General features: G+C 38.7%; 1 protein-coding gene across 4 annotated transcripts in view; it reads right to left on the bottom strand.

Annotated features, from left to right (window-relative positions):
* The window catches only part of LOC135195060 (transportin-1-like), an 89,164-nt gene that overhangs the window by 6,696 nt on the left and 65,074 nt on the right, over positions 1-17,394 (bottom strand). For 3 of the 4 annotated variants that reach the window (XM_064221415.1, XM_064221417.1, XM_064221418.1), the window contains 3 exons: positions 15,803-15,878; positions 12,377-12,551; positions 12,060-12,171 (listed from right to left, as the gene is read on the bottom strand). In XM_064221415.1, the coding sequence (XP_064077485.1) occupies positions 12,064-12,171; positions 12,377-12,551; positions 15,803-15,878 (359 nt within the window). In that variant the 3' untranslated portion in view covers positions 12,060-12,063. Of the gene's footprint in view, positions 1-12,059; positions 12,172-12,376; positions 12,552-15,802; positions 15,879-17,394 lie in introns of those variants that run through there. The other variant, XR_010310060.1, reaches the window with a different exon arrangement.

The raw sequence follows: 17,394 nt of genomic DNA, 5'->3' as shown, positions 1-17,394 counted from the left end.
TTATACCTTATATATTATTGGCATATCTTCATAACAAATAGCCTTTTGGAAGAATATTTCTAAATCAATGAAACAAACTTTTATCTATGTGATCCCAGCTAAGAAAATGTAACATTTAAGTTAAGGTTGCGCTCACAGAAATCTATATCTTTCAGTAACCTTTTAGAAATTTCAATGGTAGTGTAATTACGGTAGTAATAACACTTATAGGATAGCAATATTCATTGTTCATTAAAAGTAAGAATACTAGTAAATTAAAGCTTCAGGTTATAGCCAAGGCTGAATAAAACTAACAGCAGCCAGGAAAAGTGATGTTTGGAACTGGAGAAATGGCACCTCATGCTTTTACAATGAAGTAACTTGAGCACATTTTCAACCAAACTTCATAATTTACAATAAAAGGTATCTCCAAATTATTCCTCTTCTAACAAATAATGGCAATGAAGCTATCGCCAATACTCAAATTAGCCGAGATTTTGAGAATGTAAACAATATCAAATGCAAATGATGTACACGACGATGTTTTATTTTCTGTAATACAGTAACAATATGATAATACTGTAGTAGTAATACTGTAATTGGATAAAAGTAAAACCACCTTTATTTAAGTCATCATTATTATATGGTTGTACTGTTTAATTTTTGCAAATCACTCCAAAAAAAATATTTTAGTTTTGTAATTTAGAAGTCGTCCTATAATACAGATATGAGATAAAATCATGAAAATTTGCAATGATTTTTTACCTCTTCATAGTTAAAGGCTGTCTCATACATGCAAATATGACGCATTTTTAACCCATTTGTACTTTTCATAACTAACAAACCTGCGGCCTTAACATTAGGATAATACTAGCGCCAAGCTGGAAACCGGTAAATTAAAAATAAACTTGTGAGATCCAGGGACTATTGGCATCTATACCAGGTCACGGAGACCCAGAATGGCCCTGGCGCCCCTTGACCTGACAGTTACTCTTCCAACCCAATTTAGACTGCTAGAGGGGTGGTTAGAGGTGGGCCTTTATCTGTTGAGACCTCAGGTTTGTTAGTTATGAAAAATACAAATTGGTTAAAAATTTGTCATTTGTTCATATACGAAACAAACTTTCGGTCTTAACATTAGGATAGACTTACTTACTGGTGGGAGGTAAGTCTCTATAACTGACTGGGAGTTTGCCACCTTTATCCATTTCCGAATAGTAGGTGTATTCTAAGACAATGGACTACTAACCCTTGAACCAAAGATATATGAGAATCTATTGGTTTCCCTCTCTGGGTGTTCCTACGATGCCATTCTCATAAGCCACTCCTGTCCCTTGTATCTGGATTTATTATCACCCCTCTCTTTCCCTATTGCCGAGAGGAGTGTGGTACTACTGAAAAGTATACTATACTCTACATTATCTTTACAGTATGGCTGACCACCTCACCTGCATCTAGTCCGTTCCAGCTCATGATGGTACTCTCCTTCATACTGCCCGTAGGTAAAGGAGTAGAAAGAAAGCAGTAAAGAAGAAAGACCAGTTATCTTATTCATTTTACTTTCATACCTTCATCTTAGACTAGACACAAACTGGCCCACCAGGGGTATTGGATGAGCTATACCACTTGCTGGGCCGCCACCACTGGAAAAAAGGGGGGGAAAAAAAAAAAAGGTGTCCAAGGATCTATGGGCAACATCTTTTAAATAAAAAGAAGTGAAAGTTGTTTGGCATTACCAAATACCAGCTTTCAAAATTCTCTCCACAGACATATTCTTCTTGAATGCCAAAGAAGCGCTCAAGCCCCTGATGTCATGAGCTCTAGCCCTCTCTCGGCTATTTAACCCTATCTTCTGTCATGCATGCATTCCTGATCATTTCTCTCAGCCAAAACAATACAGTGGTACCTCGAGATACGAAAGGCTCAACTTACGAAAAACTCGAGATACGAAAGCTAATACGAAAAATTTTACGGCTCTGCATACGAAAATTGCTCAAGATACGAAAGGTTGTTGCTGTAAAGTCCGAGATTCGCCCGGACCACAGATAACAATTTTGAAACTGGCGCGCCGCCAACTGAGTAGACTCGGCACCATTCTCCTGCTCTCCCATTGGTTCCTGATGCTAGTCACCGCCATGAGATCCTTCTCTCCTATTGGTCAGCATCCTTCCCATCATGCATCTATGTAGCGGTGTGCCTCGGCCACTCAGTAGCAGCATCATTATCGTACGTACGCGGTATTCGTTCGTTCTAACGATTTCATTTATTAACGTAAATTCGTTAGTGATTTTGTTGCAGTATACGTACTTTATCATGTTGTGTGAGAACTTTACTCCATACTTATATGTAAATTACGTACAGTATATACGTACTCATGGGTCCCAAGAAAGTTGAAATTCACGGAAAGAAGAGGATGCTCTCTGTAGAAACGAAGATGGAGATTATCAAGAAGTATGAAGCTGGTATGCGATTGAGTGTGATCGCCAAGGAATACGACCGAAATCCGTCGACAATAGGCACCATCCTTAACAGAAGGATGCCATCAAAGCAGCAACACCTTCCAAGGGCGTCACTATTTTGTCCAGCAAGAGGACCCACGTGCACGACGAGATGGAAAGGCTGCTTCTTGTCTCGATAAAAGACAAAGAAATCACTGGTGATACGATAACGGAGACGGCAATCTCCCACAAGGCCAGCACTATTTTTGGCAATTTGATTGCCCAGGCCGAAGACGATGGAGGAGAAGAGACATCAACACCAACCCCAGACTTCAAGGCTTCGCATGGGTGGTTCGAGAAATTCCGTAAACAGACTGGCATCCATTCAGTGGTGCTGCATGGGGAGGCGGCCGGCTTGGAAACGAAAGCGGCCGAAACCTTTAAAAAGACGTTCGACGAGATGATGACCAAGGAAGGCTACAGCTCTCAGCAAGTCTTCAACTGTGATGAGACTGGCCTTTTTTAGAAAAAAAATGCCTCGTCGGACATACATCACGCAGGAAGAGAAGAAGCTACCCGGGCATAAGCCTATGAAAGACAGGCTTACGTTCGCACTACGTTCGAACGCCAGTGGGGATTGCAAGGTGAAGCCCCTAAGGTGAAGCCCCTACTGGTCTATCATTCCGAGACTCCTCGAGCCTTCAAGGCCCACAAAGTGCTTAAGGAGAAGCTTCCAGTGATGTGGAGGGCTAATGCGAAAGCCTGGGTAACGAGGCTTTTGTTCACGGAGTGGGTAAATCTGTGTTTCAGCCCGACAGTGAAGAAATTCTTGGAAGAGAAGCGCCTCCCTCTGAAATGTTTGCTGGTGTTGGACAATGCCCCTGCCCACCCTCCTGGCCTCAAGGAAGATATCCTAGCAGGGTATTCCTTCATCAAGGTTCTTTATCTTCCGCCTAACACCACCCCTCTCCTCCAGCCCATGGACCAGCAAGTGATATCGAACTTTAAGAAGCTGTATACGAAACATCTTTTCAAGAGATGTTTCTGATTATATATTGTATAATTGTTATTGGTATTTTATGCATTGTTGAAATATGGTGGGTGTCCTATATATGGACAGCATATGGTTGATTCTAGAAGGTGTCTCTTGATGTATTTAAGTTGTGTTGTGACGTCATAGGCTGTGACGTCATAGACAAGATGGCAGCGGCGTCGGGGGGATGTAAACAATAGCAGGGGGCAGTAGAAAGCACGTGCTGGTGGAGTTTGGTTGGTTGGGGAGAGCTCTCTGTCTGGTAGGAGTTTTTGGGTCGTAAGTCTTGTTGTGCTGTTGTTATAAGGTGATTTCTGGAGTATACTGGAGTTGGAGAAAGCGTACAGGTGGGTAGATTATTCATTTGTGTAAATAAAAGGGGTTAGGCTAGGCTAAAATTCAAAGTTTCGACATCACCGATACCACAAACCTCACCTTGCGTCAAATTTGGAAGGAGCATTTCAATGTTGTGATATGCATCCAACTCATTGACCAAGCTTGGCAGGAGGTTTCGAGGTGAACCTTGAATTCCTTGTGGAGGAAACTGGCGTGATGCCGTATCCACCCGAGACTTCGAGGGATTCGACGTGGGCGAAGCTGGTGCTGCAGAATCAGAAACAGTTGGGGCTGGTCGCCGATGAGGACGACATCAACAACCTTCTCGAGGAGCACCAAGAGGACCTTACGATGGATGACCTGGAGTTGGAGCCCATGCAACATATAGTTGTTCAAGAGTTCTGTAGCAGCGGCGAAGAAGAGGACGACGACCTTATGACAACGGCAGAAATTAAAGATGTTCTAGCTGCTTTTCATAAAGTGCAATCATTTGTAGAAAAAAAACACACCCAGAAAAGGCTTACACAGGCCGTATGCTTGCGCAGTTCGATGAGGCTTGCCCAAGTCGTTTCAGGAACATTGTGAAAAGTAGGCAGGAGCAATCTTCCTTGGATAGTTATTTTTTAAAGAGGCCTTTAGTATTAGCAGGAGTAAGCAAAAAGGAAGAACCAAGTGATACTACAAATCAGAAAGTTAAAAGTGGTGATGAAGCTGAAATTTTGTATGGAGGGAAAAAAGAAAAGAAAAAAAAAAAATTGTGTGAAGTTAAGTGCTACAGTTTTGTTAATGTGTTTCGTAAAGTTTAGTTTATGTATATTTTCCTTACATTTTTTTGTGTGTTTCGTAAAGTTAAGTGTACGTACGTATCTGCCGCTTGTCCTCCTCCTCTGTCGCCACTTTCAGAGATAGCCTCACTCGAAAGGAAAGCTTCCACATTTTACTACATACATATAGTATTTCTTGTATGCATGTACACTAATACACTTTATTTACAGGAATTAGAAATAAGTATTAATTTAGGTATTGAATGGTCCAAATTGTTGTAGTATTTCATTGTTTATAGGTCAATTTAGCTTTATTATGAAATTTACTGGGGTGTTTTTGTAGGGCTTGGAACGGATTAGCCATTTTACATGTAAAATGCAGTCCAAGATACGAAAAACTCATGATACGAAGGCCGCCTCGGAACGGATTAATTTCGTATCTCGAGGTACCACTGTATTGTGTTCCTCGACACTTCCTTTTTGTTCCATCCTGTAGTTACAAACAGCCTCCGGCACCCTGCCCTGAGATGCCTCGTCCTTCTTAAGTACGCTCTTAGTACTCTGACGGGACACAGAAGCATTTCTTCCTAGTCATTGTCTACAAATACTGCCAGAGGGGGTATGGAAAAGGAGTCGAATCTGCCATCCACTACTGATGGGTTTAGAGTTTTAGCTACGAATTCTGGGACAAACCTGAATACCATAGACTTCCAACCTCTCGAATGCTTTACCTCATATGACAGACCATGCAGTTCCCCCACCCTTTTGGTTGAGGCTAGGGCCAATAAGAAGACTGTCTTCAGGGTCAAGTTCCTTTATGTGGACTGTCTTAATGGCTCGTAGGTGGGTTTTGTAAGACTACTCAGTACCATGGTCAAATCCCAATCCAGGGCTTTTAGTTCCTTCGGAGAACAGGACTGCTCAAAACTCTTCATTAACATAGCCAACTCCCATGAAGACGAAATATCCACACCTTCCATGAGTAGGACCGAGACTAGAGCAGCCCTGTACCCCTTTACAGCAGATACAGACATAAGCCTTTCTGTCCCGAGATATATCAGAAAATCTTCTACCTGTTGAATAGTGGTTCCGAGTGGAGACAAGTTCCCTCTACGACACCAATCACAGTATGCTGACCATTTTCCTTGGTAGACCGCTGCAGATAACCTGATACTTCCTGCCATCTGTGTTGCTGCTTTCTGAGAAAAGCCTCTCGCTCGCAGGAGATACTTGACAGTCTCCATCCGTGAAGTGATAGGGACTTCACTGACTGGTGGTACATCTCCATGTGCAGCTAACATAGTAGGTTGTTCCACGGATGTAACTCTCTCGGCACGTCCATTAGGGGTTCCAACAGATCCGGAAACCATTCTACTTTCGGCCATAAAGGCGCTACCAGTCATTTTTAGGTTGAGACTGCATTACCTTGTTCAGAACCTGACGGATTAGACAAAATGGAGGAAATGCGTACACGTCCAGATTGTCCCATGGGTGTTGTAGCGCATCTTCTGCTAATGCCTCTATGTCTGGGACTACTGAACAAAACACTTCCAACTTTTTGTTGTACCTGGTTGAGAATAGGTCTATGATCGGCCTTTCCCACAATATGAGCATTCTGTCCACTACCTGTTGATGCAAAGACCACTCCATTCCCAGGAACTGATTCCTCCAGCTTAACTTGTCGGCCACTATGTTTCTTTTTCCTGGAATATGTTTGGCCCTGATGTCTACTAAGTTCTCTACAGCCCACTGATGAAGTTGAACTGTCATCATGTGCAACTGCCAAGATATGAGGCCTCCTTGCTTGTTTACGTAAGCTACTACTGTGGTGTTGTCTGACATCAATACCACTGATTGCCCCTTCACCTTCTCCCGGAATTCCTAAGTGCCAGAAACACTGCTTTTCACTCCAACACGTTTATATGGAGTTCTCTGTCCTTGCAACTCCATTTTGCTGAAATCATCAGCTCCTCCATGTGGGCTCCCCAACCTTCGAGTGACGCACCTGAGAACAGCAAGAGGTCCGAAGAGGGTTGCTGAAGGGGAACTTCCCACTGTCAGATTGTTGTCCTACACCCACCACAGTAGGTCTTTCCCCACCTCTGTCGACAAGGGAATTTGCTCGTATGGGTGATCTACCGTTGGCCACCAAAACTCCTTCATCCTCCATTGCAAAGATCAAAGGTGTAACCTCCCTTGTGGTACCAGCTTCTCCAAGAAGTTAGAATTCCCAGTACTCCTTGCCACTGTCTTGCTGGCTGTGTTTGTTTTTCCAGAAAGGCATTCAACACTTGTTTGCATTTCTCTACCCTCTGGTCTGCTGGGAACACTTTGGCTTTTACTGTGTCTACAATCATACCCAGATACACCAGCCGTTGACTTGGATCCAACTTCGACTTCTGATTTATCACAATGCCTAGGCTGTGACAAAACTGCAGGAGGGTCACCCTGTCCCGAAGTAATTTTTCTCTGGACTTTTCTATCACCAGCCAGTCGTCTAGGTATCTTAACCCTCTTACGCCGAAGCCCTAAAAATCAAAATCTCTCCTGTATGCCGGCGCCGGTTTGGAGTGAGCGCGGAAGCGGAAAAAATTATTTTTTCAAAAAATCACAGCGCGCTTAGTTTTGAAGATTAAGAGTTCATTTTTGGCTCATTTTTTTTTTCATTGCCTGAAGTTTAGTATGCAATCATCAGAAATGAAAAATTATATCATTATCATATGTAAATAATGCGATATATGGTAGCGAAAAAAAAAAAATTCATAGATAATTGTATTCAAATCACGCTGTGCAAAAAACGGTCAAAGCTAACGAGTTACTTTTTTTTTCGTTGTATTGTACACTAAATTGCAATTCTTTTGATATATAATACATAGTAAAACAATAAAAGCAACACCGGAAAAATATTATCACAAAATGATGTACGAATTTGTAACGCGCGGACGTAAAAAAATGTTATTTTCAAAATTCACCGTAATTCTAAATATTGTTCTAGAGACTTCCAATTTGTTTCAAAATTAATACAAAATGATTGAATATTAACGATACTGTAAGAGTTTTAGATTAGAATTGCAGATTTCGACCATTTCGGACGAGTTAAATTTGACCGAATGTCGAAATTTTTATACATATATTTTTTTATATGCACATATTTCGGAGATGGAAAAAGCTACAACCTTCAATTATTTTTTATTGTATTTTTCATGAATTTGCGCACATTTTGATATATGAAACTCTATAAAAAGGCTAATATGAAAAGGAGCAAATATTAGAATAATGCGATGTACGTATTTCGGAGACTTGCGGCCGCGAATCGGCGCGCGGAGTGAGGTAAATATATTTTTCAAAAATTCACCATAAATCACAATATTGTTTAGAGACTTCAAATTTGTTTCAAAATGAAGAAAAATGACGGAATATTACTAGGCCGTAAGAGTTTTAGCTTACAATTGCGTTTTTTCAACCTATTTCGGTAGAGTCAAATTTGACCGAACGTGGTTTTTTTTTTCTATTTATCATGATTTATATGCAAATATTTCGAAAAAAGAGAAAAGCTACAACCTTCAATCATTTTTAGTTGTATTCTACATGAAATTGCGCACATTTTAATATATAAAACTTCATGTAACAGCTAATTTTAAATGGTGCAAACATTTCGATAATCGCACAAAAAATTCTGATTTTTTCGGAAGAGTTACCGCTGCGAAACGTAAGGAAATGGTTTTTTTTTTTTTTTTTCATAAATTCACCATAAATCGAAATATTGTGCTAGAGACTTCCAAGACGTTGCAAAATGAAGGTAAATGATGAATATTACTAGAATATAAGAGTTTTATTTACTTATTGCGGTTTTTCGACTATTTCGGTAGAGTCAAAGTTGACCGAAAGTTGAAATTTTTGCACTTAACGTTATTTATATGAAAATATTTCGAAACTGATAAAAGCTACAACCATGGGTTGTTTTTTGTTGTATTGTGCATGAAATTGCGCACATTTCCATATATAAAACTTTATGTAACGGCAAATTTAAAAGGGTGCAAACATTACGACAATCGCACGAAAAAATTTATCGGAAGAGTTATCGCACGAACGAATAAGGAAAAAGTTTTTTCATAAATTCAACCATATAAACGAAAAATATTGTGCTAGACGTCCAATTTGTTGAAAAATGAAGGCAAATGATTGAATATTACTATAATATAAAATTTTAGCTTACAAATGCGTTTCTTCTCGACCATTTCTTATTTTAGATCAAAGTTGACTGAAGTTGAAAATATTTGCACTTATCGTTATTTATATGAAAATATTTCAAAATGATAAAAGTTACAATCATGAGTATTTTTTTGTTGTATTTTAAATGAAATTGGGCACATTTTCATATATAATACTTCATGTAAAGGATAATTTAAAATGGTGCAAAAATTATGTCAAAGTGACGAAATAATTTCCGAGATGTGTCACTGATACTTTTTTAGTGTGATAAGAAAGAAATTCGCGCTTGCGCGCCTGCGTAGCGATTGTAAACAAAACAACGCCTTGATCCGTGAACTCCCAGCATCCCCCAAGGCGCGTGATACAAAAGTTTTCGGCTGGTAGGCCTATAAGTATTTTTCCGCGAATTTTTAAAAAAACTTTTTTGAGCCGACGTATGATACGTCCAATCGGCATACGGGAGACATTTTGACTCGACGTTTAATACGTCCAATCCCCTGAGAATGTGCCCATGTTGACATGAGAGTGAATACTCTTGTAAAAACTTGCGGAAATGTTGTCAACCCGAAGCACAAGAGACTGAATTGGAAAACTTTCTCTTAAAGACAGAAGCGGAGAAATTTCATGGAAGACTGAAGGACTGGGATCTGAAAGTATGTCCTTCAAGTCCACTGTCAGCATAAAATCCTTGACCCTGACTGCTTGTAGAAAAGTCTTTGAAGTCTCCATCCTGAATCTGGTTCATCTTACAAACAGACTCAATGTTGACAGATCTATTACTGTCCTCCAATCCCCATTGGCTTTGGGGGACAAGGAAAATGCGGCTGTAAAACCCCTTTGACAGAATTCATACTTGTTCCACAGGCCCTTTTTCCATCATCTTCTTCACTTCCTCTTGCAATATAAAAGCCTTCCGAGGTTCCTGAGCATAAGCGTGGTACGGTAATGGTTGTTCTGTCAGAGGTGCGGTTACTTCGTACGGAATCAAATAGCCAACTCCGAGAACATCCACCACCCTCTGCTCTGCTCCAAATTCCTGCCAAACCTTCCAGTGATTCTTTATTCCTTGTTGGACTCTTCCCACTCATCGTTGATTTTATCAACGGCAGTGTAATCTCTCTTAAGACTCTTTGTCGTCTCTGCTGGCATCTCTGCGGCAGCCGCTATCCCAGTGACCGTCGATGCTTTCACGCATTCGGAAGTCTGTAAACGACTTCATCCGTTAGCGTTAAGTTTACCAGCCCCTGTCTTCTTTACTTTGTTGCCGACTGGGATGTGACAGTCCTGGCTCGAAGATGAAGAAGAATTTACTCTTCTCCTCTTGGCCCGAGGATCAGTCACACAGTCCCATATCCTCCAACGCTTGACTGGTACACGCAGTGACATCATCGAACTTTGCGATGACACCGAACTAGAGGAAGATGATGAAGACGTTTCATGTCTTTTTTGGTCTTTTTTTAAACCTCTTCTCCTCAAGAGCTTGTAATTTTTTCATGACTGTGTGTACCGAGTCAGAAAGTGTATTTGGTTCAGGAGGCAACGAAGTAGATAGAGAAACAGTAGGCTGTGACGTCATCGCGTCTGCTATGTCAGTGTGTGACGCAGGTTGTAACGTCACCACTTTTATAGGGAGAGACTGAGCAGCTGCTGCTGGCAGCCCTGCATGTCCTGCAAAACTACCTCCAACGTTCTGCATCACCGGAAACATTGATGTTGTTGTCATTGCTGCGGCATTAGCTCCCATAAAGTGCAGGCCAGGGGGACGAGGGCCATGGTGGAATTGCGACGCCATGTAATGAGACAGCAACCCCTCCAAGGTTGGTACGGCTGGTAGGCCTAACGCCGACCATGTTCCTTCCATTCTCTGCGCATCGAGAGCCGACACCTGGAACAAAGATGGCGATGCTCCCCCTCTCCCTGCCGGGAATGATGGAGCGTAATTATGCATAAAATTACCCAAAACCCCTCCTGGCGTTTCCAATAACGAATCGCTAGAAGAAACTGAAGGAGTATGGGAAATATGGAGCAGCCTGGTGTATTGCCAATACAAAAGAAGCCAACAACACTTGGTCATCCAAAGATGGCATCGTCTCCTTTTTTTTATGCACTGGCCTTTCCCATAAAACTTCATCCACTCTTCCACCGATCAATCACGACAAACTGAACAAGAATTAGTAATAGTACACACGTTTTCTCTGCACCTACTAAACGTTGAATATGGATCTGCAAACACCAAAGTAAAAAATCTTGAACAAGGAAACCCAATCACTCCAGGGGGTTTCCTTTGTCTTTTCTGGGAACCCGAAGAAATTTCTGTTGGTGAAGCGAATTTCTCCATCTCACAACGTACACACACCTATCAGATCACACCCACACTGAGAACACCCAGAGAAAGAAAAAGTAAAAAGGGAAAAAATGAATAAAATCGGGTAAACTAAAACGGGCTTTAAAACATAGAAAGTAATCACGTCCTATCTTAAAAGGCGGTAGGAAAGTAACTGTCAGGCCACGGGACGCCAAGGGCATTCTGGGTACTCCATACCCTGTGACCTGGTATAGATGCCAATAGTCCCTGGATCTCAAGTTTATTTTTAATTCTACTGGTTTCCAGCTTGCCGCTAGTATTATCCTAATGTTAAGACAGCAGGTTTGTTTCGTATATGAACAAATAAGGTTTTATCCTTTACCCGTTAGTTTTATGCACCACTATTATCTACTCGCATGTCACTCTCCCAACAGATTTCTTGAACAAGGAGCAATTAACTATCAACAATAAATCAATTCAATGTAGCTATGTTTAATCAAATATACTGTACGACTGAAATATAACAGAAAAAGTCAATTGCATTTAAGAGAAATGCACTAATCATAAATGCATAATAGTAATGAGAAAGGGAGGGGGAGCAAATGTATCTCTATTATTATTATTAATAGGGGTTAGTTTTTCCAGACCTCCGAGTCTCAAGTAGACTCTTCTCGGGCTGGTATGTATCTATCTCTAAAGCAGTTCCACCCCATTTTAGTGAGGATTACCTATGAATTCTGATGATACAGTACACATTTTGATGGAGAACTGAACACTATTTTTCTCTGTTCTCTCTTTCCTCCACATATGACGACAAACACAGCCGATGTCAGCTATGAAATGAACCCAATTCACAGCTCTAGTCAACACAGGCACAGGATTTTAAGGAAATGTGACCATCTGTCATTACTCTTCTAGTTCAAGGTTTGAAAAGTGGTCATGCATGTGAGCTGGACAAACTAACACAAAGTTAAATGAATTAGAAAACAAACCTGCTCAAACGCCATAATGCTGGGAAAGACGTTCCTTCAATGGCGGTGGGAACTGTTCTGTGAAGCGTTTCCAGTTCTCTTCGCCAACTTGTTCCTTGAAGCAGTGCAAGATCTTCACAAAGAAAAAGAAAATTTCCAATGAATACTAACTCTTAACAATGCTTTTACACAAGCAAACAGTGTTACCCAATAGTATAAAAACCACATAAATGAGCAGACTGTCATATATGTGTGGTGAACAGACTGTCACACACATGAGAAACAAATGAAATAAAAAAACTTCAATGAAACCCTTTGTTAAGATCAAGCCAACTTACTTTATGGAACATCTCTTTCAAATCCTGCTTTGGATTCACCCATGATGCTATTGCATCACAGAAAAAAATGAAGTCTTCCACAACTCCGCCTGGGTTGACACTGATCATATTGCATACCCCACGGAATGCTGAGTCCTTCTCTTCATTATCTCGGATATTACGCAGCGATATACACCTGAGTAGGGTTCAACGTAAGGAACGTTGGTGTGAAGTTCCGTCAACATCAAGAAACAGACCAGGTACATTGAGTCACCCCGATGACGACAAAACGGAGTAAACGAAGGGAAAGAGAGAGAAAAAAAAAAGGCATTTTTAGATAATTTCTCATTACTATGGAAAAATACCAACTACACACAAAAATGGTTCCACCCAAACCTCCGTGGACATCAATGTCACCAATTCTCTACACAGGGAATGAATCTACGAAGCTGGGTGAAACTAAAAATACTGTATTTAATAATAATCATACTAAGCTAAACTACAACAATTACTATATTCCAAAGAGGTTTGTAATGGTATAAATTAACATTACTTCAAACTTAATTTTGTTAAATATAGGACACAGACAAATATGCTAAAAAAAATAAAATTAACAGAAGAAATTTGTTCTAAGGTAAGCACAGGAAACACCAATCTCTGAAGTTAATAAGCATAAATTCAAACAATTAAGGAGTGAAAAATGTCACACTTACAAAACATTTGGAGCAAAATATTTACTATGAAAAATAGTGAAGAATCAAAACTAAAGGAAAAAAATGAGAAAGCAGAAAATTGATGTTATTACCCAATGACTGCCGAATCTAAAAAGCAAGAAAAGAATCTACCTGGCAGTCATCCAATGGCAATGGTCTCGGAAATTTCATCTACTATTTAAACAATGATCTAGTCTCAGGGAAAAAATACAACACATGGAAAAGCATTTCTATACTAGCAAGATAATTACTACTTATCCTGGGCCACGACGCAAAAATTCTCATTAAAGTAGTTAAAACCATAATCCAATATATTTCAGTATAAAACTGGAACAAAATACAACTTATTCTGGTTGTTTCAGTTCAAGATAAACCTATATCCAACTAAAGCTTACTATTCAATAACTCTGTAACTGTAACATACCTCCCCTCCACTTATAAAAAGAAAAAAAATCATCACTAATGCTAATTAAAACTTTAGCAGCCACCTGTGTATATAAACACTACACTTTCATTAACACTTCCTTTTTACATCTGTGCCATTTACACACTTTTCCTCTTGGATGCATCACATTTTCAGTAAATGTACATATGGCCTAAACATCTAAGTACTATTATGATTTCATCGCACGTTAAGTATCATGATTTCCTCACATAAAAGCCCATCCCCAATCAACAACACACTGAACTACTTGCCGTCAACACACACACCTCAATACTTGTAACTCCTCACTTCCCACATTATTTTACCCTCACCAATTTCCACAATGTAAGGTTACACCATTTTCTCCCGTACATACTTAAAAACTTGGCTCGTGTTACTGCTTCAAGACATTCAGACCTTTACAACACCTCTCATTCTTTACTAAATAAAAAGGTTAGTCACACAAGTAAAAGTAAATCATACTAGGACCATCTCAAATTATTACTGTGAAGCTGTTCTGCTCCCTACTTATAACAAAACAACCAGAACCTCCTAAATACAGGTTTCACACTAGTGTAATCGCAACCCAGGTAAGTATCAAAGGAATATGATAAAACAAACTGTTGAAGGTGTGAGAGGGGAGAGAAGACACCAGGCTAAATAAAATATATATTAAAAAATAAAAAAAGGGGGGGGGGGGCGGAGTAGGGGTGTAGAGGAGGGGGAGGGGGATTCTGCAGCTGGTGAGGTAAGAAAAATAAAAAAATAAACTCGCTGATGCCACACTAAAATCACAAGGGCTTTGGCTTCCTCTTACAATATCTAAAAATAATTCTCGATCCAAAGGGTTATTTGCAGGCCAATGCATGGTGTTGCAAAGGATAAAATAAATGGGATAAAATTAACTTTACAATATTAATAGGCAATAAAAATAAAATAGTTGGAGGGACAGCTGCCAAATTTAATTTCCACCCACATTTCTATCCTTACAGACTTTCTTTTGAGATGGAAGGAACACTAAAGATAAACCTTAAAACAAAAATACTTAGAATAGGAATGAACATGGAAAAAAAAGGTTAACTGAAAGTGTCTAGTAAATTATATATATGTCATAATACACTGCAGAAGTGAAGTGCCTACTGACAATGGCCAAAGCAATTCCTTGTGGCTTCCATTACACAAAATTAAAAGTAAAAAGGCACCATGTCTAAATGTATCAAGGAAAATAAAAATGTGGTATGAGCATATAATGCATATGTGTAGCTGTCAATTACAATGGTAAACTACAAAATTAAAATAGCTTCAGAGTATGCCAAGGTACTTCAATAACACAACCCTGACAAATGGTAATGATAGCTAGTTTTCATTCCTTCAATTATACAACCAAAAGTATTGGTTTAATCTTTTTTTCTGGCCTCTGTGGGTCACTGGCATTATCATTGCCTTTCATTTTACAGCTCTGGCCTCAATCCCAACGTGAGTTAGAACTTGATTACCAAAACTATTTCTAACTATACTCTTAAACTATTTACAACTAAAAACTTTACACCAAACCTTCAACATAATTCTTACCAACTTCATAATTTTCGAAAATTCCACAAATCCTCTTACCATCTGGCCTATTTCTTACTAATAAATATTTCCAATGTTAACTACATTTTGCCACCAGTAAAATTTCACCAATTTTCACTACTATCTTTTATAAAGCAGCCAAGTTCCTATTCCTAACTCGCTAAATCAAATGTTTTACCTTACACAGCAAGTTGTTGCAATCATCTCAGACTTATGCTAGTTGGGAGTAGCCTACCATCATAAATACTGTAGTTTATGTCAGGTTTTGCTTAAAGACTTACACATTTCTCCACTTACACTTGTCCTGTACACTTTCTGCCTGCATTCCCATCTTGGTCCTGGTTTGCAGATTTTTCTTTTATGTTTAATCCTGTTTACGCAGATCCCATTAATACTATATTAACCATCATGTATAATATATATTGGTATTTAAACTGAACACCATAAAACCATAACCTAAAAACTAAAAACTGAAAAAAAAAAAATGTACCTCAACCTTTTCCTAAAGCATCATTTTGACAACACCCCAACTAAAACTTGTAACTGAAACACATCACATGCATTATAATACTTTTCCATTTTTTCCTTTCTTATGTCAAAAGGGGAAAAGAACAGACTGAACTAACAATGAGGGAGGATCTGAAAAAGGCTGGAATATAAATGAAGTTCTAGAAACATTATCTGTGGAATGATAATAATGCTAAAAGATAATACAACTGAAATCGAGGGTTTACACACCACTGCCTGATAAACTGTTGCAACAGGGGGGCCACTTCATTTGGGCAGACATAGCCTAGCCGTCCAATAGTAATGGCTAAAGAGCACAGCAACACGCAGGAAGAAAAGAAAAGGAGAAAAAAAACATGACATAATAATAATAAACCCATAAGGGGGAATAACTAACAATAATAATTAGAACAACCAATTAATAACTAAGTACAAATAAAAATGACAAGGCAATAATATAACTATAATAATAATAATAATAATAAAAAGAATACCATTTACTTACATCAAGTGACATGTAATAAGAATAAATAATAAGTAACATCAGGTTAGCTAATAAAATGTATAAATTACCTTATTTTATAAAGGAGAGGCAAAGGATACGAAACTATCACAAAATAACGCTCCCTTCAAATGGGGTGTAAGTTGGTCAAACCAAAACGCAAAGCATCTCCTAAAATACTTTTACTTGGAAAAGCTAAAATTCTCGTGCATACTATAATTACAAATACTGTGATCTTATATACTATTGTCTGTGACAAAGTAACTTAAACACTGCAAATCAGAAGGTTAGACTTTGTGGTACTTCCTTTGTAGAACCATTTGAGTGGATCAAGTTAAACAATATGACATGGCAAGTACTCATTCAAGAAAAACAAATTTAAGCTGGTAAGAGTTCAAAACTAAGGGAGTAATAGCTGCAATGTCCCTACAAAATGAAAAGTATTGCACTGTATACTTACCTTTCTCAAAATTCAAAAATCACTTTATAAAAATTACTAAATCAAAATGCTCCCTGTGCCTATTTCCCTTCATATGCTACAATAAATTAATATAAAATTACTAACCAATATGGAGAAAATATTCCCATTATAACACCCAACAAGGATAAATACACAATTTGAATGTTTGGGTGCTTTAGGTAATTGTTGAGTATGAAACCTGTATCAAAATCAGAATCCTCATATATATATAGTCAAATTCATATAATTTTATGAAAAATGCCAAAATGCTAATCAACAATTATTCACATATCAACCCATGATATGAAATCATTATAAAATTATCCCAGAGTAAAAGATGTGTCAAACATTATCCAATTTAGGCTCAGGACTCCCCGGCCCCCAGTAAATTAAAATGTCTTTGATAAAAATTTGTTTTAAAGTTTGGCGATGTAAAACTGTTTCCCTTGATATACTATACAGAACCAATAGGAGTGCACAACCCTGGCCATCCACATTTACTATAAAGACAGTACATCTTGGAGAAAAAATAAAATGAAAAATAACCAGCAACAGCTTTGTTTTCAAGCCTACAGAGGAGGAGGAGATCACTGCAGAAAGTTTTAACACTACACATGGTTAAAATAAGATAAATGGTTTATTTTATACCTATGGGACTGGTAGTTAACTCACTATTTCTGAATTAAATGTTTTGACCATCTTGTTGCTAACAATTTTACGTAAGGTGCATTCACTAAGGGTATATAACCAAGTTCAAATTTCTACACTCCAACCTAGCAACAAATTTTAATTTCCTTAAGTAGAAGGTCCATTCCGCCAAGATCTTACAACAATTTTCTTTCTGAATGAACAGGAAGATGC

The sequence above is a fragment of the Macrobrachium nipponense genome, chromosome 15, assembly GCF_015104395.2.
Source record: "Macrobrachium nipponense isolate FS-2020 chromosome 15, ASM1510439v2, whole genome shotgun sequence".
Lineage (NCBI taxonomy): Eukaryota > Metazoa > Arthropoda > Malacostraca > Decapoda > Palaemonidae > Macrobrachium > Macrobrachium nipponense.
This window is presented reverse-complemented; position numbering and strand designations above follow the sequence as displayed.